The sequence below is a fragment of the Anguilla rostrata genome, chromosome 6 (assembly GCF_018555375.3).
Source record: "Anguilla rostrata isolate EN2019 chromosome 6, ASM1855537v3, whole genome shotgun sequence".
In the NCBI taxonomy this organism is placed as follows: Eukaryota; Metazoa; Chordata; class Actinopteri; order Anguilliformes; family Anguillidae; genus Anguilla; species Anguilla rostrata.
The window spans coordinates 35,566,722-35,586,491 of NC_057938.1; the positions used below are offsets into that span (position 1 = coordinate 35,566,722).

Sequence of the window (19,770 nt, forward strand, 5' to 3'; positions counted from 1 at the left end):
TTATTTTTTTAAACAAATACCCAAATGCTGAAATAAACATCGAAAGGCACAAACAGTGAGAATGTAGTTACACCCGGACATACACTTGGCTTTTGATGGGACTTCATTCAAATCAACAAGTCAGTCAGGTCCACCTCTTCTTATTGTCAATTTTAAATTACAGACCTACCCCCCCACCCCCCCCACCCAACTAAGATGGACCATTTTTCCAGACGCTAATCTGACCTGTAAGAATCTCGCCTTCGCTCTGATACTTCCAAGTGTTGGCCGGTTGGGTGCTTTTTAAAAAAAAAAAAAAAAAACACGCTTTTGCGAAGATTCTCAGGTCCTCTTCAGAGGGCTCTCTTTAACAATACAGTGTGCAGAGTAAAAAATTATGTATCGTTTATTTCTCTAAAATTCAGCGAACAATGCCCTTTTAGAACAGACAGCGGGGGGAGAAATAAACACGTATAAACATTTCCAGGCAAGACGATTCATAAAAATAAAAGGTTAAAATTCAAGTACAAGACTCAAAAGAAGTGAACGAGGATGATGGAGACCCAGCCAGCAGAGGAAACCCTTTTGAAAAGGAACACTTGTGTCACAATAAGAGCACAATTCGGTGTGGTTTCGCCCGCCTTCGCCCCGCCCCAACCTCTGCAGAATAAATACAAAAACCTACGAGAAATTCTGATACTTGTGTAACTACAGCGAAAGGGTTGGGTGGGGTGGGGTAATTTAGGTGATAAACCCCATCACTCAGCTAACAACACAAAGATGACTGTTGACAGATGAACAACACATTTCACAAAAACAAAAAACAAAAAATCCATGACATCACATGCGGCTGTGACAGGTATCACAGCACAGACGGCGACACACCACCGTGAGTGGATTTAAGTACTGACAACCCTGGTGGATTAAAACAAAAGGGCACTCACATACATAGTATGGTCCGGATTAAAGTGAGTTGCATGGTCTTTTCAGTGAAAGGGGGAAAGGAGAGAAAGAAAAAAAAAAAAGGGGAAAGTGAAAAGTTGAGTCTGCGATTGGATCCCGGTAAAAAGAGATTTGAGAAGGAGCTTCCAGATACTCCACAAAACTCCCTCCTCATGCATTACCTGTTTTCGGAAGCATTGTGATTGGATCCTTCGAATTCAATTTTTTTAAAGGTGGTTTGGGGGGAGGGAGCAATCGCAGTATTTAAGGGTGCAGCGTTCATTCAGACACGTGACAAGTAATCGACCTTGATGAACAGTATCTGGCAGGAATATAACGGCTATAGCAGCTCTACAACCAGGACCAAGCTAAAATAAGCAAAAAATGCACAATGAGCTCTTAACCCAACCACTGGTGTCAACTGCTATTGTGGCGCAGTTGCAAGGTTGACTGACACAAAAGGAACCTATTGATCCATCTCCGGGGGTTTGCGTTTCTGTGGGTTTTCTAGATGGTTGACATCCTTTCCATTTGCAGGTGGATCTAAATGAGTTGTGTATATGGACCACTTTTTCTAGAAGCAGTACCGAGGCGGCGGAGAACCTGCGTTTCCGGGATACGGTCATCAGCAAAATGTGTGGCAAATAAAGAGCGTCGCCGCCCGGGAGCGGCAGAGAGAGGGGAGGGGCTCGCTCGCGCACAAGTGTCTTCGTTCGCACGTCCAGCATTCGCAGAGTCAAACGCGCCCCTCTCGGCCCCTCCCCCGAAAACGCGCCCAGTCCGAGTTTTGATGTGTCCTGCGTTATTGTCCGACGGAAAGCTCCGGGTCGTGCTCCTACCACTCGGCGTCCCCGATGGCTTTGGAGAACACGTAATCTCTTCCGTTTAGGTTCATGATTCCGTCTTTCAGGTGGAACTTCCACTTGTTCTTGCTTCTGTGGATCTGAAACAAACAATATCGTGTGTGTACATGGCGTTACAAATACGCGGTGTGGTTCCAAAATAAAATGACACAGCCATGAATTGCTGTGGAGATTCCATGTCTTGCTACATCCAATATCCAAATTAATCCGTTTTACTACTACAAAACACAACATGAGCTGCAAACCTTTCCTGGACTAAATATACGTACTGCAACAGAATAAACCATCTGTAACTGACAAATACTCAAATAAACTGCCGCTGTGGAATGCCTGTGGTGCTCGTTGTGCAAATTACCTTGTCGTACTGGCACACGACCACATTCTCAGTGTCAAAAAGCTCCTGGCCCTCCTCATCACTCACGTCATCCCCGCTGTTGAGGGGCTCCTGTGGGGTCAAAGGTCATTCCCATCACCACCTATGCTCTCCGGACACACAGGAACAATTGTCCCTGGCAAACAGGAAGCATTCGTAATGATTAAATCATAACAAACCTCTTCGACTTGCCCATCCTCGGCACCATCTTTGTCTTTGTCGTCCTCCTCGTCTTCATCATATTCATCTTCCTCTTCCTCCTCAGATGACGTGTCTCCGGCGCCGTCGACCTGGAGCATCATGGGAGGCTGTTGCTGAGGTGCTTGCTGCTGCTGCTGCTGCTGCTGCTGTGCTTGAGCTTGAGCCTGAGCCTGAGCCTGGGCTTGGGCTTGGGCTTGGGCTTGGGCTTGAGCTTGGGCTTGAGCTTGGGCTTGGGCCTGAGCTTGAGCCTGGGCCTGGGCCTGAGCTTGAGCCTGCGCCTGAGCCTGCTGCACCTGCACAGCCCCCTGTCCTGCCTGTGCAGCCATTGCAGCAGCCTGCATGACCTTGGAGAGAAACACACACACACAAACCATCAACAAGCATAAAGTACAACCATCATAATGACAAATCAATTTTTCTCAGCCTTGTTTTTCCAACATGCACACTGGTTAACCATTCCTCTCTGTAGCCACTTAATATGGAACAAATTAAATGCAAATTAAAAGGTATTCATTGGCAACTGTCCTCAGAAAGTACATTAAACATGCTAATCCACTGTTACCACATTTTTTCAATTATAGATTCAAAGAAAAATTTTTTTCCAGAAATTATACTTTTCTACGGGGTGGATTATTATTCCATTATGTGAATACATTTGCACTGAATTAATACATGGCAAAAGTGCATAGTATGCTCTTGTGCATGTCTTTGAATTTGAGTTTGCATAGTCCAATGAGTGTTCTCCTGGAGAAAAAGACTCATGTCACAAAGTGCCTTACCTGGGCGTTCTGTTGGACCTTATTCCCGGCCAGGACAATCTGCTGTGGCTGGATTATCACGCCTGTCTGCTGGGGGATTCCACCTTGCAGGGGAGCCAGGACCTGAGAACACAGCCACGGGTCAATCCAAAGGGAAAAACACAGCTACCTGTAAGGACAACACGCACAGCCATAACCGCTGTATGACAGGGGCTGCTGAGACCACCTGGCGTGAAGCCGTTAGATTGAGTACATGGCTCAAAAAGGGAAAGCAATTTGTAGTTTTGGTGCTCCCAAGATACATTTATGTCATCTTCGTTCTGCAGCTAATAAATGCATCTTGGGAGCAATAAATAATAAATGCATCTTGGGCCTCAGTCAGTATTTGGCTGTCTTCCACACATATGGGGCAGCTCAGAACTGTGCATAATATGCTCATGTGAGAGCCTGTATAAAGACAATAACAGCGGACCAAAAAGAGGTCCCTGTGGAACACCTTGCGTAACATGGATTGGACTTAAATGTAGCCATATCTAACATGCGATGTACGACTTAAACCACTGCATAGCACTGTCAGTGATACCACGCCCGCTTTCCACATTCTTGGCTAAGCACTGATGTGATCTGCTCTAACAAATGCAGTATATGATCCAGTCGTACAAGAATATTGGCAGAACCAAAGCAAAGACCTTGACGAGAGCAGTTTGGAACCCAGACAAAGGGTTCTTGTATGTCATTGGAGACCATGTATATTTGGAGCTGGGTTGAGATATGTTCACATACCTAGAAGAGGGAAATTTAAGACGGTTCTAAAATTACCAGGATTTTTAGGAACAAGACCAATCTTCACAAAAAACTGGAGTCAGAGGGTCATTTTCAGGGCAGCATAGATGGTGCCTACATGTATGCATGTACGACTGACAGCTTGACTTGGTTGAACCACAAAGAAAAAAAGCCTATTTCGTAGATACAGCAATAAACGTATTTTGGAAGCGCTTAACTGTGTGTGGGATTTTTTTTGCACTCTCCTGCCCAGCACCAGCACATACTTCTGGATGTATTGCAGAAGTCAGCAGTAACACAAACACATTACCAGCCTTAATATGACGGCTGTGGGGCTTACCTGCTGTATGACGGGGGCTTGCACCCCACCTGGCTGCATTTGAGGCAGGACCTGCTGTTGCAGCACCACCTGCTGTTGAGGCTGGATGAGGTACTGCGTCCCATTGGGTGCCCTCACCACCTGCAGGATCTGACCTGAAACCCAGGGAAATGACAAGTAACTACTGTTAGTTCTAAACAAGTCCAGCGGTCCAAACTTCCTCAGTAAAGATTTTAACCTCGTTTGTGTATACATGAAAAAACTCATAGCATATTGTGTTGAACAAAAATTGTGTTTTTCCACACAAATTTAAAGTCCTCATCCTGTTCTACGTTATGTATATTTCTCAAAGCTGGTTCAAAACACCATGTGATGAACCCATGTGACAGTCACTGGGTTTACATGATGTTTGAAAAAGTCGATTTATTGTTTTAGTCTGGCTAAAACTGGACTTTTAAAAATCATGTAAAAACTGTAGTCCGACTGAAATCGTACAAAGTCAAATTTTTCAAAGTCGGACTAACATACCTAGACAATGCGGTTCGGGGTCGATTTACTACGGCATGTATACGCTTCAATCGGACTACAATTGGCCTAGGCATTCTGCGCACGTTCCATAATTTACATAGCAACTATATGCTCACGGTGGCCAAGCGGAATCGATAACGTTTAAGAAAATATGAAACTTTAAAAGATTTAATTCAATCTTCTACTGGGACTTTTGCCGTTTATTGAGGGTGTGACAGAAAATATCGGTGCCGCTGACTATAATCAAATGTTTTTCACATTTAACGATCGATTGAGCAAGTACCATTCCACGTACATTTTTATGGGTTAGTGCTGTCCGATTGTGCTAGCTACTTCACATTAATCTCATATGGCGATCAATAAAGGCTAACAGCACAATACCACTTAATTATTGTCACTTCTATCACCACTGTAATTAACAAAAAAAAAGGCAACAAATGACCTTTTCTGTGAGAAATGCATTGTTGAGCTCACACACATACACTCCTGGCGACATTCTAAAGCTCTAATTCTAAAGCGTTTTGCCCTCTCTAGTATCATGGCGAAAAAAAACATTTCTGGACGGACAAGGAGACCAACTTCATGCTATCGCAACTAAAGGAGTTAAATATCCTAAAATATATGGATGGGATAAAAACGCGGAATGGCAAACTATTCAAAAAAGTTGCGACAAAATTGGAGGAAGCAGGATTTATAAGAAGCCTTCATCAGACACCTCTGGCAATAATTTGATTCTTTCCGAGTCATGTATATTGGGACAACGACAATAATCCAATTAAATCTCATCTTTGGCCAAATCAAGCTATTAATATATCTCGATTTAAATTGTGCATGTAAACGCACTGACTGTTGGAAAATGTGGGGAAGAAGAAACCCCTGTCCCTGGGAATGGCAATTTTGGACAAGCAGTTTGCATGCCACCAACAATGCATTGATGCTTTATAGAGTACTGGGCAAAAGTCTAAAACCGCCTGAAAAAAATCTGTTAATGGTTTAAAGTGTTTGTTTGGGGGAAAAAAAACATTTGAATAAGAACAAATAAGCACTGTGTATAGAACGCAAACAAAAATGCTTGTTATTGATATCTTGTGATAGTTACGAATACTGGTTTTGTTCCCAAATCTCTCGAGCATCCAGCCATTCGCATGTTGTAATCCACCACCAGCACATGGATCACTGTTACATAGGTATGATGAGCTGGACCAGGTGTGCTGGTGGTGGACTTTAACAAATTCCAGGAATAGCTGGGGTGCCTCAAGGAGTGGTTTGGAAAAGGCTAAGCTAACAATGACAGGCATAAAACCATAGATTTGCATCAAGGCAATTCTCAGAAAGTAATAGCCTGCCTAACCAGATTGTCAAGATGTGGTGTTCAAGCTCTCAAAGAAATTTGAAAATCGTGGGCAAGTTCAAGAAAAACAATGTAGTGGAAGACCCAAAAAGCTGTCTGCATCTGAAGATCAGTACTTAGAGGTCACTTCCTTGAGGAACAGAAAAGGAAATCCAATGAAATCATTTCTCAGCGTCTGGCAGAGACATCTGGCACCAAAATACACACAGACTGCGAGAAGTCATCTTGCAAGAAATTGTCTTGCATGGTTCGTTGCAGCCAAGAAACTTTTCTTGCAAAAAGGCAAAAAGCAGAAGAGATGTCAGTATGTGAAAGACCATAAGGTGGCGACAACCACTGGCAGAGTCTCAGAATGCAAATTTGGTTCACAAAGAGGGAAGTTTATCAGAAGAGTTGGCGAGAAGTACACTGATGCCTGTCCACAGCCTTCTGTGAAGCAGTGGCAGCTCGGTCATGGTCTAGGATAGTGGTTCTCAAAATTCTGTCCGGGGAAACCCAGTATATACTAATTTTAGTTCCAACCGCAATTGCAATCGCAGAATTTTAACAAAGCATGTAGACCAACATTAACTATGACAGACACAATAGCTTGACAGACGTTAGGATTCTTCATTGTTTATGCAGCTTGGAGAACTGTTTTCCAGCTGATTGAGATGAGCTAGTGCAGCAGTGCCCTTAACCAAATTTAAACTGGCAACTGGCTGCACATTTTACTCGTGAGAACAAATTGGGCGTGCTACTGGCTCAGGGGCATTGTTGGAGGCGGTAACCCCAGTATCTAACATCGAAGACATAAATAAAACACAGCTTATACAGCGTAAAAAATATATTTGAAATAACAAATTGAGACAATTTTTTGAGGACAAACAATACTTTTACCCTGTATCTTCCTCTGCAAGCTCTGTGGATGTCTTTTTGTTTTCTTTTTAAATTATTTGTGTTAAAAAGTTATAGCAACTTTAAATAATCCCTTACCGTGCAGATGAATGGCTTTAATTTGAATTATTCAGAGCGGCCTAAAACTTTTGCCCACTACTATATTTTTATACAGTTGTGCCAATATAAATTGTTTCATGTTTGCTTGTCCCTCCATTTTCAATGAATCTGAAATGCTCAATCTTATATTGCAACACTCTTTGCTGCAAACTACACAGTTCATTTGGGACAGAAGACAGGTACATTCTCCTCTGAAGCATGTGACGTCAGCCACTGCTTCATGTCACGCTTCACTCTTCGAGATCGTGCAGACAATCAGAGGAAACAATTTGCACATGACTCAGGAGGTGAACCGCGCGTGACTCGTCAGGTGAACCGCGTGTGTCTGATGAGTCACCGCCATCCCAGCTGACTTAAACACGCCCACCTAGCAATCCTAGCGCCTACCGTGTGTCGCCTGCAGAACAGCCAGTCGAGCGGAATCTACACAGCAACGATCCAGATTTGATACCAGACCGTGGGGCCCACCCATCGACTTGTACATGTGCATTAATAGGATGAGCCACCCAGCAGCCCACCAAAATAATAATTCAATGAAATCTGAATGGTGATCAAAGAGAAAGAGTACCTGTGTTTTTCTTGGTGCAGACATCGAAACTTAATATTTTTAACTATTACTGAAATGCCTTAAAGGGGGAAAAAACATCACACTTGGACTTGTGGTGACCTCTGACCCCAGTACTCAATGCCATAGATTAGACGGTCCTTTCTTATAGCTAGTACCTTGGCTGGTGATAATCTGCTGGTAGGGGGTCACTCCTGTAGGCAGAGCCAGGGTAGCGGCTGTGGCAGCGGCACTCTGGAAGAACACAAGAGAAACGCCCAAAGGGATCACTCAACACAAAGAGCAGGTTGGTCTGCCCAATCAACACCTGCAGTCACTGAATTAGCAGGAACCTCAGACCAAAAACACAGTATACATTCCCAACAGATGACGAACAGAAAATGTGCACAAAGAGTTAAAAAGTTGGGAAACCAAGAGCCAGTTTCCTCTAGACAGGTTTCTCTGGTTCAAAATCACAGAAACGAGGTCCTGTAGGCCTTGCCTCTGGAGCACGGCTGCCCAGCAGCAGTAGTGCAGGAGTCATGCTCTCAAATAGACGGCCGTGCTTCAGAGGCCTGTACCTCAGGGGCTGCCTCCTAACAGGACTCCTCGCTAATGCACGTCGGGCTAGCAATCGAAGCTCTCGCGAACTTACCATTCCCGTAGCGGTCATGTGCTGCAGTATTTTCGGATCCTGGACGATGACCTGCTGCTGAGGAGCTGTGAGGGGGAGGAGAGAGAGGAAGAGTAGGGTTAGGGTTATGATCAATGCCCTGACTGTATAAGGCCAAAGCAGGGCGCGGTGAGGAAGGGGAGGGCATTCCCAGGGGGTAGGCCTGACCTGGCTGGGTCGGGGGCATGATGACCTGCTGGGACTGGTTCTGAGGCTGCTGGGGTACGTGCTGAACCTGCTGCACCTGCTGCACCTGAGCCTGGGGCTGTTGCTCCTCCGTGTGGAAGCCCTCCACCGCCTTAGACTGCATCAGCTTGCTCTCCCACAGCTGGAGGGCCCAGAGAGATTAGCCTTGTTCGCTACACACAAAAAGGCATTTCTACTCCAAAAAAACAAAGCAAAGTCGCACACACACCGTTCTCAGCTCCAAGAGGACTTGCTCATCGACACCCTCATCAAGGAAGAGCTCCCGGACATCGTTAATCACATCCTCGATCACTGACCGGTACAGTTTAGGCTGCAAAAAAGTACAAGCATGCCTTTTATACAACAAGATGACCAAAGTGCCTAAAACAGAACACTCTTCTTTACAAATAAATAAATACATAATAATAGTAATAAATAGTTTCTGTATATGAACGTATGGGGAAAAACAAGGGAATCACCATTATTACATAAGAAATACACCAACTGCATGGGTGGATCTAATTTAAACATGTCAGCGACTCCAAGCATTGTGAAACATTATCATCAGGCTCTGGGTGTGACCTATGCAAAGGCTATAATAGTGTCAGCATTTATTATATTTCAGGGTTTCCGCCAGTGTATTGCAAGCCCGGCGGGACTAAGTTGACCCCCCGCCGGGCCTAAGCATCGGGGAATTGTTTTTTTTTTTTAAATGTATTTTTAATATATTTTTAAAACTACAGTTACAGTGGGGCAGCTCGATTGGAAAGCTCCCCATTGACATCTGTTGGTTAAAACGTGAACGCATTATAGGAAAACAGCAGGTCTGAGATCAGTGTTCTTTACCTTCATTGTGCGTAATGACGTTCAACACTTGACACTTCCAACCAGCTTCCAACTATCACAAGCTAACATTACCTAGCAAGCCACCAGTTCTTATTTAGTAGGCTAACCTCGTTACAAACTGCGTCATCACTTCATCTCGTCGGTAAGTACATTCTTTTTATATTAACTTAAGCAGTGTGTAGGTAACATTAAACTAGTAGCATGAATGTAACATTCGATACATTGTAACATTACGCCATCGAAATAACGACTTCACTTGTTTATTAATAACGTTGATGACACTGATTTGCACGACAACGTGGTCATTTAGCCAACTTAGCTAGCTAGCCAAACAGCCAAACAGTAACACAGATACATAGATATTTTGTTGTTGTTGAAATGTGCCTAGCATTCCAAGGCTGTACATTGTTTTAAGATTCAGTAGCCAATCAGTAGGCAGTGTTGTGAATATCCCGCTCTTACAGCTCGTTTCCAGCCCAAACCACTGCAAAGAGAGCAAACTGTTTTTTTTTTTTGTCAGTGACATTTCTATGACAGCAATCACAACCACGATATTTATTTTGCCTTTTTGTATAGCTACTTCCATGGATAAAACCGCATTTATTATTATAATTTATTGGTAAAAACATTTACTTCATATCCAGGGAGATAGCCAACTACTTGCACGTCACATGACATGTGTAGCCATTTACTAATACGATCGCATTTCAAGCTAGAAAATAACCCCTTAATCCAGAGAAATTGCTGAGTTGTTTTAGAATGTTAATCGCAACAGAATATATCAAGGCTGGCAGCCCGGATCAAATTTGTTGTGACAGCTGTCATCCAAAACAAACATCTGAGAGAGGCTGCCTGCGTGCGTGTCTCCCCCAAGGCGCTACGTCATTGTTTTGCAATGCGCAGCTGTCGTAAAAACATGCTGGCTTCGATAAACGGAATTGATAAGCTCGGAGGCATACTTGGAACCGGTTCTCGATTCCCATCCCTATTTAAATGTGCCCAGCATTCCAAGACTTGTTGTTAGATTCAGTAGCGAATCAGGATTCAGGATCAGGAATACAAGTTTTTTGTAGAGTGCAAAAACTTTGATAATATTTATTTTTATTTATTTTGTTGTTGTTTCAATGGGCCCAGCATTCCAAGGCTGTAAGAATCAGTAGCCAATCAGGACTTTTTTCAAATTTCTTGTAGAGTGCAAAAACTTTGATATTATTTATTTTAATTTAATTTCTTTTGTTGTTGTTGAAAACACAGCAAGACTGTAAGACTGTACATTGTTGTCAGATTCTTTGTAAGACTCTGCTATGCTGTAAATAGTTGTTGATTTTTTTAAATGTGTGTTGAATAAATGACTTATTTATAACAACATTCACATTACGTAGTCATATTTTCAAATCTCCAGTCAGCTTTTAGCACTGACTTAATGTAGGGACCTATGGAATCTGTGTTACAGCTTTTTTAAATTCTCAGTTCTGCGATTCCGTCCGTGATTCTGTTATCACAGAAACTATAGGGCCCAACCATAATCCTGCCATCAGTCTGTCGCTGGCCCGCGCCGGGCCCCCGTCAAAAGATACTTGCCACCGGGCCTAACAACTTTTCTGGGGGAAACCCTGTATTTGCATTGGAATGTAGCTCCCTGTCCAACTGTGTTACTTTACTTGTGTTACTTTTTTCTGAATAGTTGCCACCATAGGGCAATATCCTTCATCTTAATATCCATCTTAATCATAACCTGGCGGGTAAGGTACGTGATTAATTTTGCTTGCGTGCACAACAACCTTACATATTTCACTTAGGTAATTCTATTTAACTTTTTAGTTTGCCATTTTCACCAAGCTGGTTAAATCCTTAGCTCATTACTTTGAAAGCCAACAAATTTTACATACCTAGATAAAGGATTCAGATTGATCATGTTATTTTCGGCTGGAAATCTTCAAGGCAGCTAAATGACTAGCTTAATTATCTAGCTAGATTAGCAACTAAAAGTACTCCAGACCTACATGCCCCTTCCAAGCTAACTCTCACATATCAAGCAGGGTTTTTCCTGGCTCAAAATAGGGTTTAGGTGGTGACTATGTGACAGCGATGGCGGTTGGTCCGGCTTTACTGTCATCGTCAACTCTATGCATCATCTCCCTATATTTAGCTACATGAGACCAACACAACTGAGATATATACAAATAATACATACATATAATGTATGTATAAATATATATATGTATGTATAAAAATGAAACGGGTGACAAAAATTAAGGGAGAACTATTTAAATATTTACTGCGATATTTCTTGAAATGTATTTCAATTGTCACTCAAAACTTAGTTATTACAATATTAAAGTACCACTCCAAATGCATTTTAAAACCTCAGAAATATTCTATATTGAATAATAATTTATTTAGTATGGTTTTGCCACCAAAAATGTTCAATAAATTACTGAAATGGCGTAGGAGCATCTCTACCCCTTTGAATGATGAAACGCATTTCAAGAAATATTGCAATTCTAAATAGGCTACTACTATTGCTGTAAATGACCCCCTTACAAAAGGCTAAATCTTTCAGAATAGGCTTTTCCCTCCCCCCAGTTCTGGTACTTATAACATGTAACCCTTCAATAAATACTTCAATTGTTCCAACTTCAAATTTTTGTCACGCATTTCAATTTCATAGCCTCTCCATTGTGGTGGTCTCCTGTAGCTAACTAGGGGGAAACAATGCATCGAATAGACAACGGCAGAAAAGCCGGACCGACCTCAGTCACAAAATCACCACCTAAGTCTTATGAATAATAATAATAATAATAATAATAAATGGTTCTCCTTTACAAAACATGTATTGGTATTGGACACAAAATAACAAGACAGTTTTGGAATACTCATCCAATCACAACATTTCAGTGTTGTGGGTTAAATACATTAGATTAATTGGTTTCAACATGGCCTGTATCAAATTAAACTGCTCTCCCAATTCTGGGGGAAAAACAAAAACATTTTCATGCAGTATAAATTCAATAAATTCCATTTTCTGCCCATTGCTAAGCAAAATTTTTTTTAAAAATTAATCATTTCAGCAAAGACAAGATTTCATATAGCAAATCACACTCAACCAAACCAACCCAATATTTCTGGTGAACCACAAATTATCTGAGGACAGTTGTGTGCTGCCCCATTAATTTTTAATACTGTATAAAAATAGTTTTTGGTTATGTTTCAAAATGTGCAAATAACATCCAACGAAATGCACATACCATTGGGTTTCATTGAAATTGAAACTCGAACATAAACCATTTAATAAATACGTGTGCAGCCAGGCAAGACTGCAGGTGGAGAAGCATGCAAGGTTTTTCTTGCAAATTTTTGCATTACCCCTTTAGATTTGGATACAGTTTTATAAAACACGCGTCAGAGACAGGAAAGACTGCACCTTTCGCACTGGAAATATGGGTTCTTATATTAACCGTATGTACGTATGTCGACACCGAACAATACGCTTAAATTAAGCCTGTATGTTTTTGGGCACACTGATAAAAATTTGTAGCGATTAGCGATTGTAACGACACTAAACAAGGGCCTAGTACGTGCCTGTCCTGAAAACGCTAGCTCGCTACAAAACGGAAACCCGACATCGGACAATCAGGAAGATTTGAAGAGTTGTACACGATTCTTTCTTGCCACCCAAAATGGTTGCAAAAACCAGCAGAGGCACAAACTCCATTCTGCCGCATGTCCGCCGCACACTGCGTCGGCTTGGACCTCCCTCTTTCGGCCTGTCTGCTCCACTATTTAAAGCACAATCTGGTGTTTATATGGAGAGCCAGTGACGTAGCGTTGAATAGCACCTTCCCATCCCGGGCAGTCTATATTAGAGAGCAGTTATGGCTCTATATAAGCCAGGCAGAGGCGAGGCGGAGGGTCAGAGCCGCCGAGAGAGAAGGAAGGGAAGCCATTTCTGTAACGAGGCATTTCCCTACACGCGGTCAGACACATATGCTCTGACCGGTTGGTTTGTGTGTGCAACCCAGTATTTACTTTTTGTTTTCGTCAAAGTGGGGGGCATTTACGTCTAGTGACAAGTTTATTTTGAATGGGTATCTGCTTAACTAGCCATGACTGATGGGGGACACACTAGAATGGCTAGATAAGAGAAATGACATTCTTAGTGCAACCTGACAAATCGCTCGCAAGCAGAAACCACGTTTATCAGAACTGCAATCGTGGGAATTCTATAAAATAGGATGAGAAGGTGCTTTTCAACTGTGGATTTAGAAATAAGGTAGAATACCTAACGTCAGCTAGTTACTGCTTTACTTCACAGAACTAGCAAGCAATAGTCCAACATCTCTCGCTAAAATGTAACGTTAAACCTCAAAATGTTTCACGTTACCTTCATAGTTAACCAGCTGCCCACCTAAAATGTAACCGAAACGCAATGCGCACTTCACTAGCTGGCAGCCATCGATCCAATGCCCGATTCCAAATGCACAATCACCAGCTAACGCTAGCCAGCCATTGTTAACGAACGTCTAATATTCTCCACAGAACCAACTTCTAGTTGGCCAATTAGAAACACAAATGGTTAATCTACCAGTGGATCTAGCAAACGAACTTGCCAGACTGTTAGAAATTTAAAGTTGGCTAACCAGTTCCATGACTGAGATGGCGCATCTCAAATGGGGATTCAAATCTGGTTTCGGAAAAAGTTAGAAATGGCCGCTTGAAGTACGCCAGCTAGCCAGGTAGCTAATCACGTTTCTGCACCGAACATGGCTGATACAACACTGCCATCACTTTGCTGGGTGTTTGAACAAAATAAAAAATAGTCAGAAGTTGTTCACTTGCTAATATTATTTTGGCGTCATTATTTTTTGACCCCCTACACTCTGAGATAGGTCCTTACCACTGGATTCGAGTTAGCCGAGCTCGCCATTATAACCGGAGTGTAAAAAAGAAAGAAAACCGACCACCGAAAAAAAACAAAATTACAAAAACGCAATCCTCTAAAACATCGAAATTGATAGATTAAAAGTAGCCCGCATCACTTTAAATTAAAACGCTATCCGTTAATATCTTATTTCCAATCCCTGAGCTGCGCCTTCCAGCCGTCCTCCGTTCGCCGTTGTCCTCCTTTATATACCGAGCATGAAGCTGCGAGTGCGCGAGACACAGGGCCGGGTCAAAACGGTAATCGTATGAAATATCGCGAGAACACCCTCCTTTCTGAAACTTACGAAGTAATACTTGCCTCACGGGAAATGTATTTTGTGCTGTATATAGCTTGTCAGTGAGAGGTGAGAACAAAGGATGTGGATCCCAACCACACAACTCTGGTGAAAACAATACATCATTTTAAAATAAAAAATCGTTACCTCCCGCTATCACGCTGATCTTTTGTGTGTTCATTGGAGCTTAGCTTGTGTGTTACTACAGCAAGTTTGTGCGTGGGAAATCGGTCTTGGTCTTGTCCTTTCCAGGAACGGATACATGCATTACTTGTGCAGATAAAGGACGTCAGGAAGCCCCCCCCCCCCCTTTCCTTTGCCCCTGGCTTTTAAAATATTTTTCTTCATACATTAATATTAACTGCATTTGCATTAAATAATTGTTCAAATTAAAAAATGGTTATTTCTATATGTGACATGTGTTTTATGACATCCAAATGTCCATCATTGAGCTGGACAGTCCAATTTTTGATCCAGCTGTCCTCCATCCAGCTCAACCTCTTGACAGTCAATAGTCAGTCAAGACTATCCAGTCTTTGGCTTTGAAAACATTTTTTGTTGCTTTAGAAGTATGTTTGGGATCACTGTATGATGAAGTGACATCCAATGAGTTTGGAGCCATTTGAACTTGAGCAGATAAGATGCTTCTGTTGCTGCTACCAGCAGTTACACCACATTACATTACATTACATTACAGGCATTTGGCAGACGCTCTTATCCAGAGCGACGTACAACAAAGTGTATAACCATAACCAGGAACAAGTATGACGAAACCCCTAGAGAGAAGTACCGGTCCAAGTACAGGGAACAACCGCATAGTTCAACTTGGACCCTGATGGTTAAACTGATTAACACTAACAACGAGAACGGCAACAACGCAATCTATGGAAAAATAAAAATAAATAAAAATACAAGTAGTCGTTAAGACAGTTGATGCGCCTAAGTCACCTAGCTGCCTAGTTACAACCCTAAGTTTAGTCATTTACAGGGGGGAAGGGAGGGATGGGGAGAGGTGCAGCCTGAAGAGGTGGGTCTTCAGTCATCGTTTGAAATGGGTCACAGTCTCAGCTGTTCTGACCTCCACAGGGAGGTCATTCCACCATCGTGGGGCCAGAACAGACAGGAGACGTGTTCTGGAAGTGCAGGTGCGAAGAGGGGGAGGTGCTAGGCGTCCTGAGGTAGCAGAACGGAGGGATCTGACTGGCATGTAGGGTTTGAATATCTTGTGGAGGTATGCTGGGGCTGATCCCTTGACTGCCTGTGACTGTGACCACCAATGAAGACAAGTGATCCACTACCCGTAGCAGCCGTACATGCCCTGTAGAGGTCTTAATTGACTGACCATGTCCTTTGTGATTACTGAGTTTACCAGACCTATCTTTGTAATGAGGTTCTAGAGAGTTGATTGGTACGCCTAAGGTTTGGCCTATGTCTCTGACAATTTATTTTTCTTATTTCTCAGCCTCATAATGCCTTCCTTGACTTTCACTGGCACAACTATGGTCCACATGTTAACATACGCCAATGACAGACTCCAAAGGTAATTAAAAGTCTAGAATGAAGACTAGATTATGAAAGCTCTGTTATACCTGCACGCAGGACGCAAATGAAAGCATGACTGACCAGAAACACATGTAAAACCATTTATTCCAAAGTTTATGGTGCCCTGAAATGGGAGGTCAATGTATAAAAAATTATTTAACTTCTACATGACAAAACCAAAATGTATAAAATACACTTTCCTAAAAGCTGAATCTGCATTATAACCACATGTGAATAGTTTGATAACTATGTGTGTAGAATTGTGGAGTACAGAGCCAAATCAAGAAAAAATATTTCTGTCCCAAACATTATGGAGCTCACTGTAGACATAGATAAGTCAAAGACATATAAAGAGAAGACTACAGCAGCATAACCTCAGAGTTTGCGAGATGCAAACCACTGATAAACCTCTAGAATAGAATGGCCAGGTCAGCGTTAGCTCAAAAAGTAATAGTTTTGTAACAAAGTCTTATGGAAAGGTGAGATGGATGTTAAACCTATACAAAGGTAATTGCAAGAGAAAAATGCAGAGAAAGAAAGGAACTGTTCATGATCCAAAGCATACCACATCATGTGTGAAACATGGTGGAGGCAGTGCTGTGGCTTGGGCACGTATGGCTGCCATGGCAGCTGCAGAATGAATTCTGAAGTGTACAGAAACATCAGCTCAGATCCACCCAAATGCCTCAAAACACATTGGATGGCACTTCAAGATAATGACTCCAAACCAGACACGGCTCAAATACATATTTAAAGTATCTGAATTGCTTTTAAATACTTATTTAGTATTTTACAAAGACATGTACAGGCATTTAGGCTACTGTCTGTTAGAGGCAGCGCATGGGTTGTTTAAAATTGCCAACATAGGCCACCCTTGCCCCTAATCCAAATTCAACCCCTAGCCCCTAGTATTTCCCCTGGAGTGCCCCCAGTAATGTAACTCGTTGGCATCACATCGAGGGCCACTCACAAAGATTGTACAAAGAACTCTGGAATACCCCCTTCAGTATGAAGCATACACTGTTGCTGGCTCGGTCATTTCTGTTGTCTATCACTGGAATATTTCAAAATATTTTTAAATTGTATTTGTATTTTTATGTATTTTTAAAAGGCACTAAATACTATTTGAAAAAGTATTTGGTTTCCCAGGAAAGTATGTATTTAAAGGAATGTATTTTAAAATTATTTTGAAAGTATTTGGTTTTTCATTAAAATAATTTAAATAAATCAAATACAAACTATTTCATGTGTAAATGTATTCGAAAATACTTCAAATATGTATTTACGTGCATTTTAAAATACGAATACAAATTTGTATTTGTACTTGATCAAGCTCTGGTCTGGTGATATCTATGGGTAGCAGATTTCAGGCAGTCATTGAATGCAAAGGAATTGCAACCATGTACTAAATATTACACCATTATTTAAGATTATGTAACTTTGTCCAATTACTTTTATTCCCCGTAAAATGGGGGGGATATATATAAATAGAGCTTCATTTAATAAATATCACCCAATATGAAATACCCTGAAATGAAAGCTGGCAGTTTGGATTTTAACCTCTTATTCATTGTTTTATTTCAAATTCAATGTGCAGAGCCAAAACACAACACAATTTGTCACTATACAAATACTTACAGACATCCTTTGTTCCAGTCAAATATTAACAAATGTGTGTTCCTAAAGCTCAATATTCAAATATCTGAGCTATTAAAACAGTCTACAGTAATAATTGACTGACACTGCCATTCTACACATTAATTTCATTACTTCTAGTGCTCTTCCATTCTAAATACTTACACACTTTCTTGAATAACATTTTTAAAAAATGTATGCTTGAATAAAAAGTATAAACGGAGTATGATAATCATATTAGACCTTGATAAATAATGAAAACAATCCATTGTTTTTGGTGGTGTCCTCACACTTTTGGTCACCACTGTCATTACCTGTGTTGTTTATTTTATACAACCATTTTTGTTTTTCTTTACCAATACTTCTGGAGGGCACAGTAAATTGTAATGTAAATTTCCCTCAGTGCTTCTTTAGCAAACTTTCATACTGTATTGCACTCTATTGGTCTGTAATACCACACTTTCTATATTTTTCTAAAGGATCATGGAGTTGGACACAAGTGTGGCTTTGGGCAAATATGTCAGTAACTTCATCATCAATTGGGACAACGTGAGGTTCCACCGTGGCACAAAAATGGCACTTTAAGCCTGCCTCATGATCCTGTTCCTTTTACTTTACTCTCCAGTTTTGAGTTTTTCATCCTGGAAGTGGAAAGTGTACAACACTCCTCCCTGTAGATGAAGCCTGGGAGGGTATAACAGTTGCTATGTGCCAAGTATAGTTCTGACATGGTCAGATATGACATACACTGCAATGTCAATGAAATTATTTTTGTAGAGAATCCATGTATGACGATGCTGCGATGTTGGTGATGATTATGCTGATTTCTGTGCATAAATTAATTTGTTCATGACAAAACACGTGTCTCACTGTTTCTTTTCTGGCAAAATGTGAATTAATGTGTGCATAACTTTGTAATACTTATGCATTAAGGAAAATATTTCACTTATTATGAAAATGGAACTACACTATGTAGAATGCTAACTATAAAAACTATAAAGGGAATATACAGGAACGTGAATTACTAAATAGTCAGATAGATGTGCAACACCTCTTAAAAAATGAAAACACGTTAATTATAAGAATACAAATTGTAAAATTTTGATTACAATGTTATGTTTTTAGAACGGGCTTATTAGAAATGAAAGCAATATTGTAGTGGATTTGAGCTATTATGCAAAGAAACTGTTTGTTTTGAAGGCTGCATTATTTGCATTGAACACATAGAGCCGCATTGCAAACATAGGCTTGTCACATATGGAATGAGTAATGGAGAACTCTTATTGACCCAGTAAATATTTACATCGTCATGAACTCATTTAAAAGCACCATATGCTTCTTTTGAGTGTACTTGCAGTTTTTAGTAAATAATGATTTGCAAATGTGTTTGCCTTTTTTTGTAAACTACAACAGATTTTTGTATCTATCCATGTTTCAAAGAATACCAACATAGTTTTCAAAAATGCTTTCAAATGGTCAGTTAATACTATGAAACAGATACCACTAAATGAAAAGCAGAATGAGTTGTGACACCAGCAGATGGCGTTATTGCTCTTTAAACCGATCAATTGCTAATCTGACAAGGTACAAGAATGAGATAAGGACCGCACTTCCATAAAATATTCTTTATATATCTTTTATTTTTGCATGAATGTTATTTCCTCATTTCATTCTTGAATATTTAACATAGGTCCAGCACTGAAGTTTACATAATATTGAGTTGAGCGAGTTTCTTTTTGGTTATTTCCTAATCTGAAAAGGTGCAATTTATTTTCAGGTAACAATTTAAGGCATGTAAACGATATAAAGTAAAAGACATAATTTATTATTACAAATGATATATTTATTCCAGACAAAACACACTTTTAAATAACAGTAAGAGTGAATCATCTCAAAGTGCAAGCTATTGCACACTTATACAGTTACAATCTATTGTTTTCAGTTTCTAATGATATACATTTGTACTTTGCGAGCCAGGTGGTAAAAGGGTATGACCAGAGTACTCATCATGGGCACATCCACTGAAAACAAT

The 19,770-nt window shown here is 40.9% G+C and overlaps 1 protein-coding gene across 2 annotated transcripts; it reads right to left on the bottom strand.

Moving 5' to 3' along the window:
• Positions 1–287: 287 nt before the first annotated feature.
• Positions 288–14,489, bottom strand: gtf2a1 (general transcription factor IIA, 1). Of its 2 annotated transcripts, none has more exons than XM_064339362.1 (10): positions 14,240–14,489; positions 8,726–8,827; positions 8,479–8,638; positions 8,293–8,357; positions 7,817–7,892; positions 4,240–4,373; positions 3,138–3,239; positions 2,337–2,702; positions 2,140–2,229; positions 288–1,864 (listed from the first exon to the last, which is right to left on the bottom strand). In XM_064339362.1, exons 1-10 carry the CDS (start codon positions 14,267–14,269, stop codon positions 1,757–1,759), a joined length of 1,233 nt encoding a protein of 410 aa, XP_064195432.1. In that variant the 5' UTR covers positions 14,270–14,489; the 3' UTR covers positions 288–1,756. The 2 variants fall into 2 exon arrangements, with proteins under 2 accessions (XP_064195432.1, XP_064195434.1); XM_064339364.1 differs by lacking the exon at positions 14,240–14,489 and adding an exon at positions 9,343–9,652.
• Positions 14,490–19,770: the final 5,281 nt, after the last annotated feature.